The sequence below is a fragment of the Pongo pygmaeus genome, chromosome 18, assembly GCF_028885625.2.
Source record: "Pongo pygmaeus isolate AG05252 chromosome 18, NHGRI_mPonPyg2-v2.0_pri, whole genome shotgun sequence".
In the NCBI taxonomy this organism is placed as follows: domain Eukaryota; kingdom Metazoa; phylum Chordata; class Mammalia; order Primates; family Hominidae; genus Pongo; species Pongo pygmaeus.
Genome location: NC_072391.2, coordinates 30405238 through 30426349, shown reverse-complemented (window position 1 = coordinate 30426349; position 21112 = coordinate 30405238). Strand labels below are relative to the sequence as shown.

General features: G+C 50.1%; 1 protein-coding gene across 19 annotated transcripts in view; it reads right to left on the bottom strand.

The window, feature by feature from the left end:
• The window catches only part of KATNIP (katanin interacting protein), a 230036-nt gene that overhangs the window by 39305 nt on the left and 169619 nt on the right, over positions 1-21112 (bottom strand). For all 19 annotated transcript variants that reach the window (XM_063654214.1, XM_063654211.1, XM_054452717.2 and 16 more), the window contains 2 exons: positions 18951-19088; positions 184-1063 (listed from right to left, as the gene is read on the bottom strand). In XM_063654214.1, the coding sequence (XP_063510284.1) occupies positions 184-1063; positions 18951-19088 (1018 nt within the window). The remainder of the gene's footprint in view (positions 1-183; positions 1064-18950; positions 19089-21112) is intronic.

Below are 21112 nucleotides of genomic sequence, written 5' to 3'. Positions count from 1 at the left end.
GCCCATTTCACTCATTTATGTACCTCTTTGGCCCCTGAGACAGTGATTTTGTGACCCTTAGTTGAGAACAACCACCTTGTTTTTGCAGATAAGGAAACTGAGGTCCAGGGAGCTAACTGGCTTCATGCCAATTAGAGGCGCTGGGATGATGATGCCCAAGTCAGGCTGCTCTTTGGAGCTTACCTCTGCTGGCTGGCTGGTCGTCCCCATGACTACTGCTGCCAGCATCCTTCCTTGAGCCCCTCCTCCCACTAGCAGGGCGCTCTCTGTTGCGGAGCTGGTTAAAGATGTCTGAGTCATCACTGCGGACTTTGGTGGTTGCCCTCTGGGGTCTCTCCTTGGTGTTGACACTCCGGCTGGTCCCCCACCCTGGCTCATGCCAGGGGCCTTTACCCCCGGCCTCGGTCTCTCCAGGACCCTCACCGATGACATTGTCTGATGGGAGCCTGCCCTTCCAGGCCAGGGGCTTCTCGGGACTAAGCCAGAGGGGTTTTGGCTTCCTGCCTCCCTGCTTCTTGTCCTTCCCGGTGAGAGAAGGTTGTAACCAGGACGGGGTTTTCCCGGGTGGCTCACAGATTTTTCTGCCCATGAGGTTTTCCAGTTGTTGGATGAGAGAGGGCTCCTCGTGGACAGGAGGGCACCTCACAGGTGGGGAGGTGGCAGGAGCACTGGGCATGTCACCCATCGAAGTGGGGGCTGCCGACAGTCTCAAATATTCCTCTAACTGGGACATACTGTCTTTCCTGCAATTAGTAGAATTCTTTGTTTTGCCAGACACATTTCCTTGTGAAGAAAGCTTTGCATCCACTAATGTTTCAGCTGGCTGTGAGCAACCGAGACCAAGCTCCTTGTCCCCGCTGGCACCAGCCATCTCGTGGGTGCGTTTGCTTTCTTCCGAGTGAGCGTTCATGGCGTCCTCCAGTTGCTCGCTCTTCTCGTTCTTCTGGTCAACCAGGATGCTATGGTCAGCCGGGGCCTCCCTATCTCCTTTGTCTAACTTGCCATTGAAGATGAGGTTTCTGTTGACGTAAAGTTTCACGTTCTTGGCACCAATGTCAAGATCCTGAAACCATAAGATTTAACAAAGTGAAGATGCATAGCATCAGACTGATGTATGAAATTTTGGAAGTCGAAGATACCAAAAAAAGAAAAGAAAATGTGAAATGCTAGAAATGCAAGCTTTTGAAAACCACAGTGCTGGGGGTGTGAAACTAGGCTTGGTCTCATTTCTGTGCGAACCGTTACATACTATATAAATCAAAGGACTTTCACAAAGAGACGGCCTCAATTGCTGCCTTCGTCATCATTATCTCCTGTCAGGACATTCGTAATAGCCTACTAATTGGTCTCCCTGCTTCCTGTCTCTTGCTACTTTAACTTGGACTTCACATTGCCACCAGAGTTCATTTTCTACCAGAGCAAATCTGTCCAGTCATTCCCCTGTGTGAAATCCTTCATGTTTTTTCACAGCCTATAGCAGTGTTCTTTAAAGTCCAGTTCCTGAGACCATCTGCGTCGAAAAGCCTGCAGTGCTTATAAAACAACTTTCCTGGCCTCGTGGGCATCATAATTGGGAGACCGTAAAAGCAGAGGCTGAGACAAGGACTTGGGTGCAAGTTGAGTATTTGCCAGGTGATTCCAAGAGGAAATGGGGAAAGCAAGACAGGGCAGGAAAAAGGAAAAACCCAATTTTTTTGAGCTGGTCACTGCTGTTGCCAACTGGTGCTCCTTCCCACGGGGGCCCTCTGCGGAACTCCAAGAACTCACTTTCCCCAGCCCTAGTCTTCACCTATCTTAAAAATGGCTCCATCATTGAAGCAGTGGCCAAAAACCTCGTGGCCCCCTTGATCCTTCTCTTTCTCACTTGCCCATCCGATCTGCCAGCTGTCCCTCGCCTCTCTCTCCAGAACACTTCCTGGGTCTGACCTCTTTGCCTGGAATGTGCTGCTGCCTTCCTTGCCCAGGCCACCAGGGTCTCTGCCAGAGACACCACTGCCGCCTCCTAATTGGTCTCTCCGCTTCCACTCTGCGGTGTCTCCTCCAAATCCCTGCACTCACACTTCATTTTCTATGCAGCAGTGAGTCTTTTTTTTTTCTTTTTTAACTGAAATCAGATCATGGGAGTCTTCTGCTTAAATGCATGTCGCAAATGTCTCTCCAAGACTGGGACATTTATCCACTGCTTGTTGAAGGCTGCCCTCGGGGCACTGATGCCCCCACACATGCACGAGCTGAGTGTGCTCCCATGGCAGAGCACCCCACGAGCACCTGAGGCAGGGCACTGTCCACATGCGGGGACTGTCCCACGCCCACGGCAGCTGCAGTCGGAAGGGAGCCAGGAGGATGCCGTGTGAGGACCACTGCCTTAAGGGCAGCCTGTAGGTAACTTCTAGACTCAGAACAAGTTCTCTGGATGATTTCTTCACACGACGGGGTGCAGAACCACGCCGATGATGGGATAAATTCCAAAGCCCTCCACATGACATGCAGTAACCTTCACAAACAGTCCCCACCTCGCTCTCCTCTCTCACTGCCAGCCTAAATGCCCCTATGTCACGCAGGTTCAACTCTCTTCCTTCTATGCTTAAGATAAAATCACATCTCCTGCTACTGTTCCGCTTGTGTCATCTTCTTTACAGCAAAACTCTTTTCCCAGCTTTATCGAGGAATAGAATACACACCCCATACAATAAACTGTGCATATTTAACGGGTACAGCTTGATAAGTTTTCACATGTGTCTACGCCATTGAAACCATCACACTCAAGAGAACAAACGTACCTATCACCCCTAAGGTTTCCTCGTGCCCCTTGGTAACCCCTGTCTCCCCCTCCTCCTTCCCTGGCCCCAGGCAACCACCCAGTTATGGTCCCTCCCTATATACTGATCATCCTTTCTGGAATGTTTACATAAAGGAATCATGTTGCATGTAGTCTTTTTTGCTCGGCTCTTTCAGTCATCATAACTGCTCTGAGATTCACCTGTGTTATGGGAACTGATAGTTCCTTTCCTTTCTACTGCTAAGGAATATTCCATCGCAGGCCCCCTCCATGATCTGTCCGTCACCCTGTCAGTGAATCTCTGAGTGTCACTGTCCCCGTGGCTCCTCCTCCCACTACCCCTTGTTCCTCCTCCCGTTGGGCTTCTGCCTCCACCTCCACATGGAACCCACCTGGCCCGGGCACCGATAACTAGGGTGACGGGCCATCCTGGTTTGTCTGGGACAATTCTGATTTATACCTGTTATCCTGGTGTCATTACTAATGACTCTCAGAAGTCTCTGGTTCCTAAAGTAAATTACAGGGTCCAGCTGACTGCTATACGCAATAGGAATTTCTCCTAGGAGTGGGTGGGTGTGGCGGCTCGGCAGCACTCGGCAGCTTCCCCTCCTTTGCAATGACTTTCCTCCCTGGGGCTTGTGTGACTCTGTACCCACCTGGCTTTCCTCCTGCCTCGCTGGCTGAGCCTGCCCGGCTCCTGGGTTGCTTCCTTTTCTTCGGCTGCACCTTGAACGACTAGGCTGCCCAGGGCTCAGTCCTAGGCCTCCCGAGTGCTCTTCCCTTGCTCTCCAGGTGGTCTCATTCAGGTCCCAGGCTCCCAGTTATTTTCATCTCCAACCCTGACCTCTCCACCAAGCCCCAAGTGACCACTTGGCCTCTCTTCCTAGATATCTAACAGGAATTCCAATATTAAAATGCCAAAAACAGAATGCTCTCTTTTTTTTTTAAGAGACAAGGTCTTGCTCTGTTGCCCAGGCTGGCGTTCAGTGGCTTGATCAGGGTTCACTGCAACCTGAATTTCTGGGCTCAAGTGACCCTCCCATCTCAGCATCCTGGAGAGCTGGGACTATAGGTGCACGTCACCACGGCCAGCTAATTAAAATAAATTATTTTTTTTGTAGAGATGGGGTCTCACTATGTTGTCCAGGCTGGTCTTGAGCCCCTGGGCTCAAGGGATCCTCCTGCCTTGGCCTCCCAAAACACTGGGATTACAGGTGTGAGTCAATGTGCCTGGTGTGCCCGAAACAGAATTCTGAAATCACTTTCTCCAAACCTAGTCTTCAACTATCTTAAAAACGGGTCCATCATTCGAGTGGTTGCTAAAAAGCTTGCCGTCCCCTCGTCCCCTCTCACTTTCTCACTCATATCCAGTATGTCGGCACGTCCCTCGGCTCTCTCTCCAGAACATGCCCTGGAGCTGACCTCCTCGCCCGAGTGCGCTGCTGCCTGGGCCACCAGGGTCTCCCCCAGAGACACCACCATCGCCTCCTAATTGGTCTCTCTGCCTCCACTCTGGGCTGTCTCCCCCAAACCCTGCACTCACTTCATTTTCCACACAGCAGTGAGTCTTTTTTTAACAACTGAAATCAGATCATGGGAGCCTCCTGCTTAAAGCTGCCCAGTGACTTCCTATGGCACTGACAATAAGTCCTACTCCCCTTCGGGGGTGCCTGCTGACCTCTCTGACTCCGGCTCCTGGCGCCTGCCTCGATTCCTTGATGTGGCTCAGCCTGTTCCTGCCTTAGAGCCTGTGCACTTGCCTGGCGTGTTCCGCCCCACATGCCCACAGCCTTGCTCCTTCTTCTGTTCAGGACCTTCAGTGAACACACCTCTAGGGCAGCCCCACCTCATCGGTCCCCTCTTTATCTTATTGCCCTGTTTTATTTCCTTTTAGTCTCTGAATGGTCTTGCTTATCAGCTTTTAACTTATTTATTGTTTTTCCCACTCAAAGTTAGGCTCCAAGACAGCCGAAGCCCTGCCCGTCTTGTCCAAGGGCACATATAGCCACCCAACAATTATTTTTGGGCCAGGCGCAGTGGTTCATGTCTGTAATCCCAACACCGGCCGAGGCGGGTGGATCACCTGAGGTCAGGAGTTCGAGACCAGTCTGGCCAACATGGTGAAACCCCGTCTCTACTAAAAATACAAAAATTAGCCAGGCATGATGGCATGAGCCTGTAATCCCAGCTACTCGGGAGGCTGAGGCAGGAGAATCGCTTGAACCTAGGAGGCGGAGGTTGCAGTGAGCTGAGATCGTGCCATTGTACTCCAGCCTGGGTGATGACAGTGAAGCTCCGTCTCAAAAAAAATAAATAAATAAAAAATAAATAAATAAATAAATTACTTTGGAATAGCAAATGAATAAACATGGGTTTTCTCTCCTGAACAGCACTGCTGTCTCAACAGTGCTCTAAGAATGAACCTGATCAGAAAAGTGGCGGCCTGTGGGTTTCAGCTCCAGATCATTTATTTCCCATGTTGCCTTGGCTTCTGATCTGCTCTTGGGAGACAGGATCTGAGACCCTGGAGATGTTCACCTATACTAATCCCCTTCTTAGCCTTCCCGAAAGCTAGGTGAGTAGGAGCTAACAAATTTCAAGATCACTGAGTTACGGAGGTTTCTGCAGCAATTTAGAAGGAGAACTGTCCAGCCTGCGTTACGCCACAGGAACTCGGCTTCAATCATCCAATTGTGGATGGCAGGCTACTATTTGCCGACTGTCAGAAAAGTCGATTCTCAAAGCACTCTTTTACATGTTTATATGGATGGATTCTCGGTTTAGCAGAGGCACAGAGCAAGTGCGTGCTGTGAATTCACCGGGAAACAGCTATTTGAGAAGGACAGCATGGGCAGTTTTCAGTGACTGGTTCTGCAAAATTACTGCCACAGGGATATCTGGTGAGACAGAAACACCTTCCTTTAAAGAGGTGGTGGGTGACGGGGAAACCATCTAGTCCAGCACAGTCACAAGGTGGGCATCCTAGCTTTCCTAATAGGGTGCCCGGCTTCCACAACATGGCCACCCATCTTCCTTCCCCAGTCCAGAGCCCATCTGACCTCCAGCCCTGTTCCCACCAAGATGTCTGGCGGAGAGGGAACTGAGAGAGGGAAGCAGGCGGAGGCAGGGGTCAGGCATGTAAGAGACAGGAGTGGGCTCAGGTGGAAACCAGTGGTATGCAGGGGTCACACGGAGGTGGGAGGGTCGTGCCCTGCCTGGCAGCTCTGAGCTCTGAAATGTTTCCAGCACTCTGCAGGCCAAACAAGCCACATTCATGGGCAGATGTGGCCCAAGGATCACCAGAGTGGGGTCCCCATAGGGCATGAATATTAGTCACTTCTCTGGATATTCTGTTTAAAGGATAACAGACTGCCTTGCCCTATGCCATCCTCAGAACAATCCTGCAAGAGAAGCATTAGGGCCCCATCTTACGGATGGAGAAACTGAGGCACATGCCTTCCCCAAGGTCACACAGCTGGTATGTGGTAACCAACTATGGCTGGCATGCTAAGGTCTTAACCACCATCTTTCTGTGGGTCAAGCTAGATTCCAAGAAAGCCACAGTCCTGGCCCATGCTAGCCTAGCCACTGTTAGGAGCACCTGTACCGGTGGAGGTCTGAGCCCCTACCCTTTTGAAAATTTTTATTTTTATTTTTTGAGACGTCTCTCTCTGTCACCCAGGCTGGAGCGCAGTGGTGTGATCTCACCTTACTGCAATCTTTGCCTCCCAGGTTCAAGCGATTCTCGTGCCTCAGCCTCCCGAGTGGCTGGGATTACAGGCATGCCACTACGCCCAGCTATTTTTTGTATTTTTAGTAGAGACGGGGTTTCACCATGTTGGCCAGACTGGTCTCAAACTCCTGACCTCAGGTGATCTGTCCACCTCGCCCTCCCAAAGTGCTGGGATTATAGGCATGAACCACTGCACCTGGCCTTTTTTTTTTTTTTTAAATAAGTCCCTATGGCAGTGGCTCACACCTGTAATCCCAACACTTTGGGAGGCTGAGGTGGGTGGATCATGAAGTCAGGAGTTCGAGACCAGCCTGGCCCACATGCTGAAACCCTGTCTCTACTAAAAATACAAAAATTAGCCAGGCGTGGTGGCAGGCACCTATAATCTCAGCTACTCGAGAGGCTGAGGCAGGAGAATTACTTGAAACTAGAAGGCAGAGGTGGCAGTGAGCCGAGATTGTGCCACTGTACTCCAGCCTGGGCAAAAGAGGGAAACTCTGTCTCAAAAAAGAAAAAATAATAATAATAATAAATAAGTCCTTATGGACTAACTGTCTCCTACCCCACCCCAGTCCCCACCTCCACCTCCACTGGGTGGTGGGTGTGTGTATGTGTGTGGGTTCCAGTCCTTCAAGACATTTTTCTACATATTTACGTATATACCGCATAAGTGTCATTATACCACAAGGGTGTGCTTAGAGGCTGTATGAGAGTCACATCTGCCCCATGAGGAAAACAGGATGGAAGATTCTGTGAGTCTGGATTCCTCCGCACCCCCTCAGCGCAGCTGTGTATAAAGGACACCTTTAGGAAAGGATCCAGAGGGAAAATCCTTTCTCTCCTCAAGAACCAGCCTGATTCCTCCCTCTCCAGTTGTCAGGGCTTTAACCCCAGGCTCTTTCTCCCTTGTTCTGTCTTCTTCCAGGAAGTGCACGATGAAATTCCTTCCTGCCGAATGTCTTAACCTTAACCTTTAGAACCCTGTCTCTCTCTCTGCGTATGTGTGTGTGTGTGTCCTTCTTGTTTCCTTGGTGTGAATATTTTTTTTCCTCCTTTAACTAGAGTTATTTTTATGCCTTTTGTTCATGCTGCCTCAAACACCCTTTGCAATGGATTTTGAAAAGGACACTTTGAAACTCTGTGGTTGGTTTGTAGTTAATGGGAACACCTTTCCTGGCCCACATTTTGCTCTTATCTTCCTTCTTTACAGTTGGCGAGAATCAACAGTGCTGAAACTGTAATGCATCTTTAATACAATATTATTTCAATCTAAGTAATTAATTAACTCAGCAAGGCCACTTTCCTCCCTGGCCCCAGTGTAGAATGGCATGTCTCTTGCAATGAACACACAACTGCCCAACAAAGATTCATGGCGGCACGGTTCCACTGTGGCAATAGTGAAGCAGAGCTGTGGGCTTTAGCATCTTAAGCCACTTTCCCTGGAGATGAGCACCTGCCTTTGGCACAGCCAATACAACTTGAGAACAAACATCTGGAACGAAGCATTGGCTAGGCCCAAAAACTACATGCCAAGGTGGGTCCGTTAAGGCAAATGGCGCCTTGGCATGGTGACACAACTGGAGTCGGCCCAGATGTGCACTGGCTGGACTTCAGGCACAGCCCAGGGAGCCCATACTGCAGGCATCCCACACTCTGGGAGTTGTGTCATTGGCTGGGAATATTTACTGGCACCTCTGCAGAGCAAAAGCATGGGTTGCTGTCCTTCCTAGCTCTTTGCCTGGAAGTCCTGGCTCTAGCACGGGAAGGAGCCAGGGGTTCTGGGCCAGGGGTTTAGGGTTTGTCTCCCGGACCCACTGCTTTTATCCTAACTGTAGGTCTATCAAGATATGGAGGGCTATGGGGGAGTGAGGTGCTGTCACCCAGAGTGCTGCCACACACACTTTAGGACCTGGCTCAAGGGCTGACTCCTCCAGGGAGCCCCTGGCCCTCCCTGTCTCCCCCTCCTCCCTGACTCTGGTTGACTTGAGTCTTCCTCTGAGGTTTCAGGGTTGGGCTTGCAACCTGGTTCTCTGCACCTACTGCTTAGCCAAGTGTCCACAGATACATGCTTGTCCTCCCCAGGAGGCAAGACCTTCAAGGACAGGGGAAAGGGCTATTCCTATCTGTCTTGAGGTCTTGCTCTGGGCACTAAACTTACAGGGAGTTCTGGTTTCATTGGGGAGTGACCTTCATTCATGGTCTTTTACATGTCCCTTGGGAGGAAGGCCAATGAACACCATTCTTTGTGATATGAAATTTAATTTCCTCGAAGGGACAGAAGAAGATGGTAAGACACTGAGACATTTAACAAACACCTACTATAAGCCACACTCTGGGAAGACCATGCCATGCCCCACCCAGCATCACAGACTCAGGATGACAAACGTGGATGGGATCTGATTAGTTCATGCACTGGTAGTCCTCTGGCTGAAACCATGCTCATTTAGCTCACCAAGCATTTAAGAATTTTAGAATTATTAGTAATATTTACAAATTGGGAGCTTTCACGTAACAAAGTGCATTTCTGGCCTCTATTGAAAAATTTAGGCTGTGTGGCAATACCGGGTCGGCGCTAAGATGTGGAGTAATGGCTGCCCTCCTGCAGGGCCTGGCTCTCCAGTGACAACAGTCGCTCTATAGAAAGGCAGGGCTGTGCCAGGCGCAGTAACTCATGCCTGTAATCCCAGCACTGTGGGAGGCCAAGGTGAGTGGATCACCTGAGGTCAGGAGTTTGAGACCAGCCTGGCCAACATGGTGAAATCCCATCTCTACTAAAAATACAAAAAAATTAGCCAGGTGTAGGGGCACACACATGTAATCCCAGCTACTTGGGAGGCTGAGGCAGGAGAATCGCTTGAACCCAGGAGGTGGAGGTTGCAGTGAGCCGAGATCATTCCACTGTACTCCAGCTGGGGAACAGAGCAAGACTGTCTCAAAAAAAAAAAAGAAAAGAAAAAGAAAGGCAGGGCCACGAAATGGGCACCAGACTGCCTGGCAGTCATGTGATCATCAGCAAGTTGCTCTGCCTTTCTGTATCTCAGTTTCCCCATCTGTAAAATGGAGCTGGTAACTGCAGTACCTGTCTCATAGGACTGTTGCGCAGAATAAATGAGCTGAGTTATGCAAAGTGCTTTAAATACCGCTTGCCACATATGCAAGAAACAGGAGCCACCCTCATGTCTTGTACCTAATGTACTGCACCTAAATGTATAGACCCGTCGAGGCTGGCTGCTCAAGGTTGGCCTGGCTCAGAGACACTGCACTGCAGGGCCCAGTGTGTCAATCCCCCTGTTTCTGGCAGAGGTTGGCAGCAGCCATAGGAGGAGCCCCATGCAATCTGAGGTCAAAACTCTGCTAAGTTTGGGTTGAGGCCCTGGCATGCAATTCTTGCAATTTTATTCAATGCAGCCCATACTGTATGGGGGTCTTTTGGTGGGGGGTGGGGGGTCCTGGCCTGTGTGGGATGCAAAGGAAGCAAGCCAGGGTCCTCGCCTTGAAGAGTTCACAACCAGCTGTAGGTGAAGGGGTCGCATGCTCAAATGCTAGTGGCACCGCAGCCATGGGGGGGGTCTGTGAGCTGAAAGACGTATACCCTCAAGTCCAGAGGAAGCAGGGAGCATTCAGCTCCAGCCAGTGGATGAAAGAGAGGGACTATCTGCCAGGTCATCAAAAGCCAATTTCCAAATGTTGTCATTAAACAATTCATAAGCTGTAAACACTGTGAGGACCAAACCGAACACACTGCAGGGCAGACTTGGCCGGGGGTGCCTGTTTGTACATCAGAAGCTCAGAACCCTAAGGAACACCCTCAGGAAGCAGGGACTTGGTGCCAGGAAGGGTGTCACTGGAGACTCCCACAAGGGGCCTAAGGCAGGCTAGGGGTATGGGGAGGCTTGTTTGTGAAGTCAGGTTTAAGCTGTACCTCAATGTTTTGAAAGGCAGGTTTGTAACAAGACGGGTCAGGTATTCCAGGCTCTGGGGATGGCAGGAGCTAAGGCAGAGAGGAGAGAAGAGTTTTATGGGGGCCAGTGGGAGGTCAAAGCTATATAAGCATGAACGAGCCAGAGAGTCAGGTTTTGGGGTCAGGGAGTGGTGGAAGTCACCAATGCAAACGCATTCAGGGTCCAGACAAGTACTGCAAATGAGATAGGCAATGGAGCGTAAGGATAACGGTGTCGCTGTGACTCAGCTCCACTCAAGTTTCCAGGTGTAAATGTGGGATCCTCTAGTTTCCCAAAAAAAAGCAAAAAAACTTCATATTTTCATGCAAAACCTCCCAATTTTAAAATGTTGGCTATTAATTCAAATAATTTTGAAAACATCATGTGATCCAGTGGAAGTCTACCTGTGAACTGCATCTGGTGACCAGTACACAGCCTGTGTCCAGCCTTCTTCCCAGGATGCTTTGGGAGGCTGCGACAGCTGTGAGTCATGGCTGCTCCCCTGAAGCATTCTGCAGCTGGGAGGCCCTGGGCTCATCCCCTTCACTGCAGGGCCCCTGGGCCTCCCCTGCCTGGGCATGAGCTCGCAGGGGCAGGCAGCATATCAGTGCTGATTCCCAGCACAACGCCTGGGCTTGGGGCAACTGACAAACCTCTGCTGATGAGAGGAGGGGCTGAGCCCATGAGCAGTGGAGGGGAGGATGGGGATACAGGGGAATGAGGTATCACGCAGCAACAGGCAGAAGGGGAGGGACGAGCTGGATTGGGAAGGAGACTAGTTTTGGAAATAGAACTGGTAGGACTTAGAAATGCCTGACAGTAAGGGGCAAAGGGAAGTCAGAGGATCAAAGTTGTGAGCCAGGAGCTGACGCGGACAGAAAAAGGAAGTGGAGAAGGAAGCCTGGTGTGGGTGGACAGACAGGCAGGGTTTGGGTGTGCCAAGTGGGAGTGGTGTGCATTCGCAGTAAGAAAGGCCGGAAATAGCGATCCAGTGGTCAGGCCTGCAGCTTTGATGTGTGGTTAAGTGTCAAGGAAGGTTTAAGTTTGGGAGCTGATGAATAAATTCAACAGCATGTGACTCCTATGTTCTTAGAGAAAAAGAAAAAGGACTTAGGTTGGGTATGATTTTCTATCTTCCCTGGTGATTTTTCCTTCTTTTAGAGGCAGCACTTCAATTTCCCATTGAAAATCCAACCTTCTCTTAATTTCACCTCATGTGGATAATGTGGGCCCACCCCAGGTAGCAATGCAGGTCTGACCAATAATGGGCGCTAGATTGCAGCTTTCATGAGGACAGTCTCTTTCTGTGGGGGCTGCTGAAATAAACATGAACCTGATGCCACTGGGGGCTACCACGTGGAACCTGAGGATGAGGCCAGCACAGAGGAGAAGAGAGCTAAGTGATGGAGGAAGGCAGATTCCTGATGACATCATGTGAACTCCTGGATGCCACCATACCTAAAGCCAGCCACCCAGTGTCTTCTCTTACATGAGCCAAAGACTTCTATTTTGTGATTAACCCAGTTTTAATTGGGTTTTCTGTCCTTTGCTACCAAGAGAATCCTGGCTGATAAAATAGCCCTGCTACTGAGAACTCCAATCAACAGGCTCAGCTGCTGAGTCAGTCCTGGCAGGAGGCAGGTGGGAAGCTCCACCCTCCAGGCAATCTGTGATTTCTCCTGCTGCGCCAGTCAGCACCTACACCTTGGTGAGCAGCCCTCCCCTGCCCAGGCCTCTGCCTACTTCCAGCTGCAGCCCACCCACCTGCTCTGCACAGCACAGGACACGGGTCTCAGCTTCCATGCCGGCTCTGAGTCCACTTTCATTCTCTTTAGGAGTAGAGCCTGGCTCTGAATCCCAATGTTCTTGTGGGGCTGCTCTCTTTAAAGGCTGAATGTGGCTGGGCCGAGTGGTTCATGCCTGTAAATCCCAGCACTTTAGGAGGCTAAGGCAAGTGGATCACTTGAGGTCAGGAGTTTGAGACCAGCCTGGCCAACATGGCAAAACCCGTCTCTACTGAAAATACGAAAATTAGCTGGGCATGTTGGTGCGTGCCTGTAGTCCCAGCAACTCAGGAGGTTGAGGCAGGAGAACTGCTTGAACCCAGGGGGTAGAGTTTGCCGTGAGCTGAGATCAGGCCACTGCACTCCAGCCTGGGTGACAAAGCGAGACTGTCTCTAAATAAGTAAACAAATAAATAAAGGCTGAATTCTCTGTTCACCTCTCCTTCCCCTGCTGGCTGGGGACCCGCTTTAAAGCTGACCCTCTTGGAACTCTCATGGCTACCGTGCCTGTACCTACCTGAGTGAGGATTCTGCCCACAGACTATACTCACTGCATCCCACCCAACGGAAAGCGCCCTCTGGCCATTGGCAGTGGCCTAGACCAAGCCTGAGGCCCACAGCTCAGGAAGCTTCCCACGCAATGGGGTCAGTCCCCTTTCCACCAGTTGCCCTGCTAAAATGCCCGTCATACTTCCCGGGCCCCACAGTACCCAGACCCCACCATGGGGCAGAGCCATCAGGCCGCACTGACTTGGGTGACCAAATGAAGGTTACATCTTTGACTTCCAAGTCATTGACATGTTTGGTCTTGGTTTGTATCAGATCCAAACAAACCAAGTGTAAAAGAAACAATTTTGAGAGAATTAGGAATGTTTAAATATGAAGTGGGTATCAGAGCATGATAATTAATTATGGCCACGCATGATAGTGCCATCAAGGTTACAGAAAAATAAACAAACAAACGTCTTTTTTTGTTAGAGATGTATACTGAAGGATTTATGACTGAAATAGTGTGATAGCTACAATTTACTTTCAAATGTTAAGGGGATACGTGAAACAACAATAGCAGAATGTTGGTAATTATTGAAGCAGGTGATGGATACACACCTCATTACTGAACTAATCTCTTCACTTTTGCATTCATTTGAAAACTTCTTTCCAGAAAAAGGCATTGCTGAAAATGCAAACGGTCATAGGATGAGCTGAGTCCACCTAAAGTACACCCCAAGAGCACTGACATCCTCATCCAGGCCACCACCATCTTCAGCTAGGCTGTTCTATGCCTTGAGCCTCCTCTCTCGGGGCTCCCTCTGCCCCCTGATCCATTCTCCAAATCAACCAGAGTAGTCTTTTAAATTCCTCAATCAGGACCGGGCGCGGTGGCTCACACCTGTAATCCCAGCACTTTGGGAAGCTGAGGTGGGAGGATGACTTGAGGCCAAGAGTTTGAGACCAGTCTATCTCTACAAAAAATAAAAAAAACTAGCTGTGTGTGGTGTGCACACCTGGAGTCCCATCTACTTGGGAGGCTGAGGTGGGAGGAACGCTTGAGCCCAGGAGGTCGAGGCTGCAGTGAGCCATGATCACGCCACTGCACTCCAGCCTGGACAACAGAGAGAGACTGTCTAGAAAAACAAACAAACAAACAAACATCCTCCATCAGATCACGTCACCCTGCTAACAAGCCTCCGGCGATGACACTAATAGCTGACCCTTGTACAGAGGGCGGGAGGTCAAGGAATAATTCAGAGCACTTTACACACATTCACTGGACAATACCCCATTTTTCAGATAAAGCTGAGGTATACAGATGTGGGGTAACCTGCCCCAGGCCACATGGTCTCAGATGGGCTGGCTCTAACCATACTATATTCTGCCTGTCTCCGAATCAGATCCAAACCTGCTGGCCCACAGGATCTGGTCCCCACCTCCCTCTGGGACCTCTCATGACACTCCTTGTTCCCCATGCTCCAGCCACTTGGCGAAACCACAGTCCTCGAATTCCTGCCGCAGGGCCTTTGCTCCTGCTGTGCCCTGTGGGGAATGCCCTTCCCACAGATGCCCCATGGCTGCTCCTGGTCATCACTGAGCTCGGGGAAGGCCTCTGGCCACCTGGCTCCAAGCAGCCCAGCCTCCTCCTCCCTGTGGCCCTCATTCACTGTCCTGTGTTATTGTCTTCGGAACACTTAGTGTGACCTGAAATCACATTATTCGTTGTATCCTTGTTTATTGTCCCTTCCCCAACAGAAGGGACAGGGCCTTGTCTATTTGTTCACCACTGTACCCTCAGCACTGAGACTCATGTGGTCCCCTATGTAGTCACCAGCCATGTGTGGCTACTTAAAACTAAAATTAATTAATTACAATGTAAAGTGCAGTCAGTGTCTCAGTGGCACTAGCTGCTTGTGAAATTCTCAACAGCCACCTGTGTCTAGTGGTTACTGTACCAAACAGGGCAGATATAGGACATGTCTACCATCGCAGAAAGTTCTAGCGAGCAGCGGTGGCCTACACCAGCGGTCCCCAACCTTTTGGGCACCAGGGACTGGTTTTGTGGAAGATAATTTTTCCATGAATGGTGGCAGGGGTGGGGATGATTTTGGGATGAAACTGTTCCATCTCAGATCATCAGGCATTAGATTCTCATAAGGAGCATGCAGCCTAGATCTTTCGCATGTGCAATTCCCAGTAGGGTTCCCATGCCTATGAGAATCTCATGCCACTGCTGATCTGACAGGAGGCAGAGCTCAGGCGGTCATGCTGGCTCACCCGGTGCTCACCTCCTACTGTGCAGTCTGGTTCCTAACAGGCCACAGACTGGTACTGGTCTGTGGCCTGGGGGCTGGGGACCCCTGGCCTAGACCACATGACATGTCACAGAAATATGCCCCTGGGGAAATGTAGCATTCATTTATCAAAAACAATTTAACGAGTGCCTTTCTGTATATAAAATATACCGTGGGTGCCCGTCCTGCCTGGATGCTCACTGCTGTCCCACTTCCTGGTGTGACCAGGCTAGAGGCAGCACTTGCATGGTGATGCTGTGGGTGATGATGGGGATGGTGTGCTTATCTGTACTGTCACACATAACTAACATGACTATTATAAAGGCAAACAGATGGACCATGGGGAGCTGCTGGAAGCCCACTTTTTGGATGAGTTATTACCTACTATAGAAGGGAGACTATCGGTTTCTTCCTCCCAACAGATGCCACTCTGCAGGAGAAGCAGTGCTGTGAAAAACCAGAGAAAGACAAGCGGACCTCAAATTTCCCTTCCCGGCTTTGTCTCTTACCACCTGCTAGCTGGGCAAGTCACTTAATCTGGGGAACACCAAAAGATACGACACACGTTATCACATCCTCCTGAGCCCACGGCAGACGTGGCTGATCAATCATCACACTCTTTCCTCGATGAACCAGAAAGAAGGTTCCAGATCTTTCTCGGGACGGCACTTCAGCAAGCTGTTTCTCATCCGAGTTGGCAAAAGAGACACAGCCGATTTGCCATCTGGGATCTCACTGTCCTAAGTTCTGGCTTCTTCATCTATAAGATGGGAAATACCACCACCTGCCTCATAGGATCACTGGGGGTTAATTGAGATGATTCATTTGTTCAGTTATTCATTCATGCATTGAATATTTACTGAGTGCCCACAGGGTGCCTATACGTGCCTGATACCTGCGGCATTCAATAAATGGCAGCTGTCACAAGTAGAGGCATCTGTGTGCTGCCTTCTGTGCACTGCTGTAGTGGCGGCGCAGCCTCCACGTCCTCACTTCACCTCTCCCATCCCTCTCCTCTGGCCCAGCTGACACTTACAGCATCACCAAGTTAGGGGAAAGGAGCCCATAAATGCTAGCATGAGGATTTCACAGGCAGCACATTTCCCAAAAAAAGAGACTCCCCTTTTTCTAGTCCCTTCCTTTCTTCCGTTCTAAATAAGCCCTGGTTGGATTAGCTGCCCACATTTAACTTTTCTTCTTCAGATTCCCATACACAAAACACTGTATTAACAAGCCATGTCTACCAGGCCGAGCTATATTTCCTATAAACTCTCATTTTATCTCCTCTAAAACACACAGTAATAGCATCCTCTGGAGAATATTAAATCAAACCAACCTGCAGCTGCATTTGTTTGCGCTTTTCTGCTCCTGGTAAATTCTGGCAACAGATGGGTGTGTGTTACATAAGCGGTGCCCTGGCAGGAACCGCAGTCCTCCACACTCCACCCTGGGTGTGGAAAGACCTCGGCTCTCAAATCCCTGCAGCCAACAGCTTCCCCAAGCACCTGTGATGACACCCCATGCTCCTGAGGGACTCTTAAGACTCTGTGCCTTTTTAAACAATTCTATAAGCACAAGGAAGGCTGAGCATAGGTTAAAGAAGAAAGGCAGGCCCTGGCCAAAAGGGATGAAGCTTATCTTTCTTGTAATCCTGCACATAAAATCTGCTTTCCTTGCCCTGAGATATATATTCAGTGACAAGGCCGAGCTGCCGGGCACAGGCGTGGGCAGCTGGCATTGTTCCATTGCCCATTCCAGAAGAGGGTAGGGAGGAGGGAGGGAGGGAAGGAGGAAGGGAGGAGGGAGGAAGGGAGGAAGGGAGTACTGCCTCTCTGGGACTAGGTTCCCCGCTCTGCCTCCAACCTGCCATGTGGTCTTGTGCAAGCCACCTAGCCTCTCCTATCCTCTCATCTGGATATCAGTAAGGATAACACAACTGCTTATGGATTATTAGGAACATGAGCTCATTCATTCATTCATTCATCAACCACGTATTTCTCCTTTCACTAGGGCAGGGGTGGAGATGACTCTTAAGGGGTCCATGGTGGCCTGGGAAAGTAGCCATAAATTCTGGTCAGGAGATGGTGGAACATGTTCATGAGGTCCCAGAGAAGAGCAAGGGGCAGGGGGCAGGGGGCAGGGGGCAGGGTCGGCTTCCTGGAGAAAGTGACGTCTGGGTTTCCAGGAATATGAGGCAGAGATGGGCATTCTGAGTTGAGTGAGATGGGCCTGGGGTGGGGGGACAGGGATAAAGGTATCACTACTATGTTCAGGGGGTGGAAAGCCAGGGCAGCCTGCATTCTGACAGGAGAGAGGCAGGGCCTGGCGTGAGGGGATTAGGAGGCTCTGATGTCACACTCAGGGGGTTGACCTTGATCCTCTGGGCCAAGGGGAGGGCTCTGAGAGTTTGAAGCAGCGGAGATGTGTGATTGGATCTCCCTGGTGGCTGCTGGAGACAGACTGAAGGGAGCGATTAATTAGGAGGCTGTGTTCTTTCACACCTCCGTGCCTGTGAACACGCAGGGCCCTCCACCCAGGACACACTTTCTCCTTTCCTGCCTCGGCTGACTGCCATTGTCCTTTGCCATCACAGCTCAGGTGTGTGTTCCTTCAAGAACATTCCCTGATCTCTCCCAGCCTGAGGCGGGCTCCTTTCTCCACGCTCCACGCAGTCTAGGGCAGGCTAGTTCCAGCCCAAAGAAGAGTTTTGTTTGAATTGTATGGTGGTTTAAAAAGAACTTAAATTAGCTACTGACATTTACACATAAGGAAGGCTCATGTCAAAACTCAGATATCCAGCTCACTGGGCATGTTGGGAAGATCTAGCAGAACTGGCTGGTATTCTACAAAGCAACCCTTCGTTGAAGCTGAAAAGTGGCTTCCCTTTCCCTAGGGCATGGGCTTGCCAGTCTGCCATAGTCCCCACCACTCCCTAATGTCTCTAGCAAGACTGAAGGTGAGGCTCCGTTCCTATTTATAATCTCACTTGAACGATCACTTCCCTTACCGATTTGAAAGGAAAGTACAACCCTTGCCCCTATGTCTACCGTAAGAGGGGTAGATAGGCCAAGTGAATTCCTGTCCTTCCTCACTATTTAGTTCCCTGATGGAACTATGAGTGCACGAAAAACAGCCCAGAGAAGGAAGGAAAGGGTGTGGGCACAGGCAGCAGCATGAGGGTAGATAATGTGAGGTTAGAAAGGAGGGCGTGGACCCTGCAACCGAGGTGGTGGGTCCAAAGGTAGCAAGTTATCTCAATTGATCCCAGTCAGTTACAGATCTAACTCCTTTTTCCATTCTATCGCCCCTTCTCATTACTGTACTTGACTAGTCTTTCAAAAAATAAAAAACAGAACCAGAGGGGCACAACAGCCAGAGGTTAAGAGCCTGGCTAGACACAGTGAGGTCCACAGAACAGGAAGACTGGGACGCCTGGGAGCTGGCTAGACCTGCAGAATCTCAGGCCCTGCTCCAGACCTGCTGAATTAGAACCTGCATTTTAGCAAGATTCCACAGATGAGTCAGTGCAAGTTAACATTTGAGAAGTGAAGGCTAAGAGAAAGGGCCTGGAGTCCAAATGCAGACGTTCACATTCTCATTCTGACACTGACTGGCTGTGACTTGGGGCAAGTTACATAACCTCTCTGTGTCTCTGTTTCCTTATCTGTAAAACTAAGTCTCAGCTTGTATTTTTCCAGTTCCCCCAAGGGTGGCCTGATACCACCTCCCAACGCCAGCAGCCGGAAGCTCTGTCCCTGGGGGCTATAAGAATGCAGTGTGAACCTGCCAGCAGGCTCTTGCTGCACACACAAGGCCAGCGGGGCTTCCGTGTATCCATTTTGCAACTTTAGGAATCAGGCTATTGGCAAACTGCTAAGTGCTTCCATCAACCCAGTGCCCAGTGGGGAACCAGCGCCCGTTACTTACGCCATCAGCCGTCCAGTAATTCCGAACCTTGATCTTGGCCAGACGGAAGTCCCCCAGCTGTCTTGTGTTTCGAATAACAAAAAACAGCTGGAGTGGTGGGTGGAAGGGGCAGGTCCACGGGGAGGAGTCTTTCTTGCCCTAGAAGGCCAGCAAGAGAGAGAAATCATTAGGCACATTTCTGCCTCTCCCCAAAGTAAAATGGCAGTGGCTCTTTGGCTCACGAAAACCAGGAGAGGCCTGGTGAGGGCTCAGGGCAGACAGCCAGGCCACCCCATTGCCATCACCCAGGCTGGGGACTCAGATCACCCCGTCTGGACGGCACTTCACAGCAGGCTACTGACCCCATCCCACCCCCTGCACAAAGCTGCCACACGGACCCCTCTGATCTGCCAACCAGACGGAATTTAAAATGCAGCGGGCTTTATTTTAATCAACTTAATCGGCTTTGAGGAGAGCGCTGGGGGAGGGGAAAGACGCTAGCGAGAAGGATGGGACGCTATTTGATTAACCTGGCAAACAGAGCCTTTGATTTTCTTTTGTAAAACCCTGACGAATTTTTAAAATTTTAAAATAGAAAAGAAAGAAAGCTACTGGCTCAGGCGTTGGTTGGGCCAGGGCCAGGGCACTGAGCCCTGGGATTTATTCTGTTCCTTTCAGGGTTTCCAAGCTTGGAGGCTTCAGTTTGCAGACTCCCCCCGATGGAGGCCCCAGGGGCAGGTGAACAGAGACGCCTTGCCTTTCTCATTCCCACTGACAAAATTGCATGTCATGAGTGCTTTGGGTACAGATGGAAAAAGCCAAACCAGGGGACTTTTCTCAGCCCCAGCCGCCTCCTCTTGGCTTTCTACAATACCTATTCACTCTCCACTGGGACAAAACTCACAGCTGCTCCCAAACACGTCCACGCTGGCTTGACCCAGTGCCTTGGCACAGGCTGGGCCTCTGCTTGCTTGCAATTCTCTTCCTAACCTTCTCAATCAGGGGAATTCAGCTAAATCCAAGTGCCCTCGGCTACTTGCAGTCCCCAAGCTTGGTGCCTACCTCGGTGTCCCACGATCATCTCTTTTCATGTCCATGTCATGCCCCCATTCAGCCGTGAGCTCAAGGGAAGGGGTTGTGTCTGGTTATTCCAGAATCCTAGGCTTTTAGCATAGTTCCTTGGAACATGGAAGACGCCAAAAAAAAAAAAAAAAAAAAAAGAACAAAACCCTTTGTGTAATAAATAAATGACTACATGAATGCACACAGGGAGTGTGCCTCCTAATATCTGCGCTTTCATTAAAGCTTTAGGGAGGAGACTGTAGGCCAGGCACTGTGGCTTATGTTTGTAATCCCAGCACTTTGGGAGGTGGAGGTGGGTGGATCACCTGAGGTCAGGAGTTCGAGACCAGCCTGGCCAACACGGAGAAACCCTGTCTCTACTAATAATGCAAAAATTAGCTGGGCGTGGTGGTGCATGCCTGTAATCCCAGCTACTCAGGAGGCTGAGGCAGGAGAATCACTTGAACTCGTGAGGTGGATGTTGCAGTGGGCCGAGATCGTGCCATTGAACTCCAAACTCTGTCTCCAAAAAAAAAAAAAAACAAAAACAAACAGAGAAGAGACTGTAAGCTGCATCTGGCTTGCAGAGGTATTTGTTTGGTTCATTCAGTGTAAACAACAACAACAACAACAAAAAAGCAAACACAAATTCATTGCCAACATTTAAAAATGGGGAGATTCAGAGAGATGCAGTGGCTCATGCCTTTAATCCCAGTGACTTGGGAGGCTGAGGCAGGAGGATCACTTGATGCCAGGAGTTAGAGACCAGCCTAAGTAATACAGAGAGACCTTGTCTCTACAAAAAAATTTTAAAAATTAGCAGGGTGTGGCAGTATTTGCCTATAGTTCTGGCTATTCAGGAGGCTGAAGTGGTAGGATCGTTTGAGCCCAGGAGTTTGGTACCACTGCACTCTAGCCTGGGCAACACAGTGAGACCCTGTCTCTAAGAAAAAAAAAAAAAGAAATGAGGGCTGGGTGCAGTGGCTCACACCTGTAATCCCAGCACTTTAAGAGGCCGAGGGTGGATCATTTGAGGTCAGGAGTTCGAGATCAGCCTGGCCAACATAGTGAAACCCCGTCTCTACTAAAAGAAAAAAAAAATACAAAATTTAGCCGGGCAT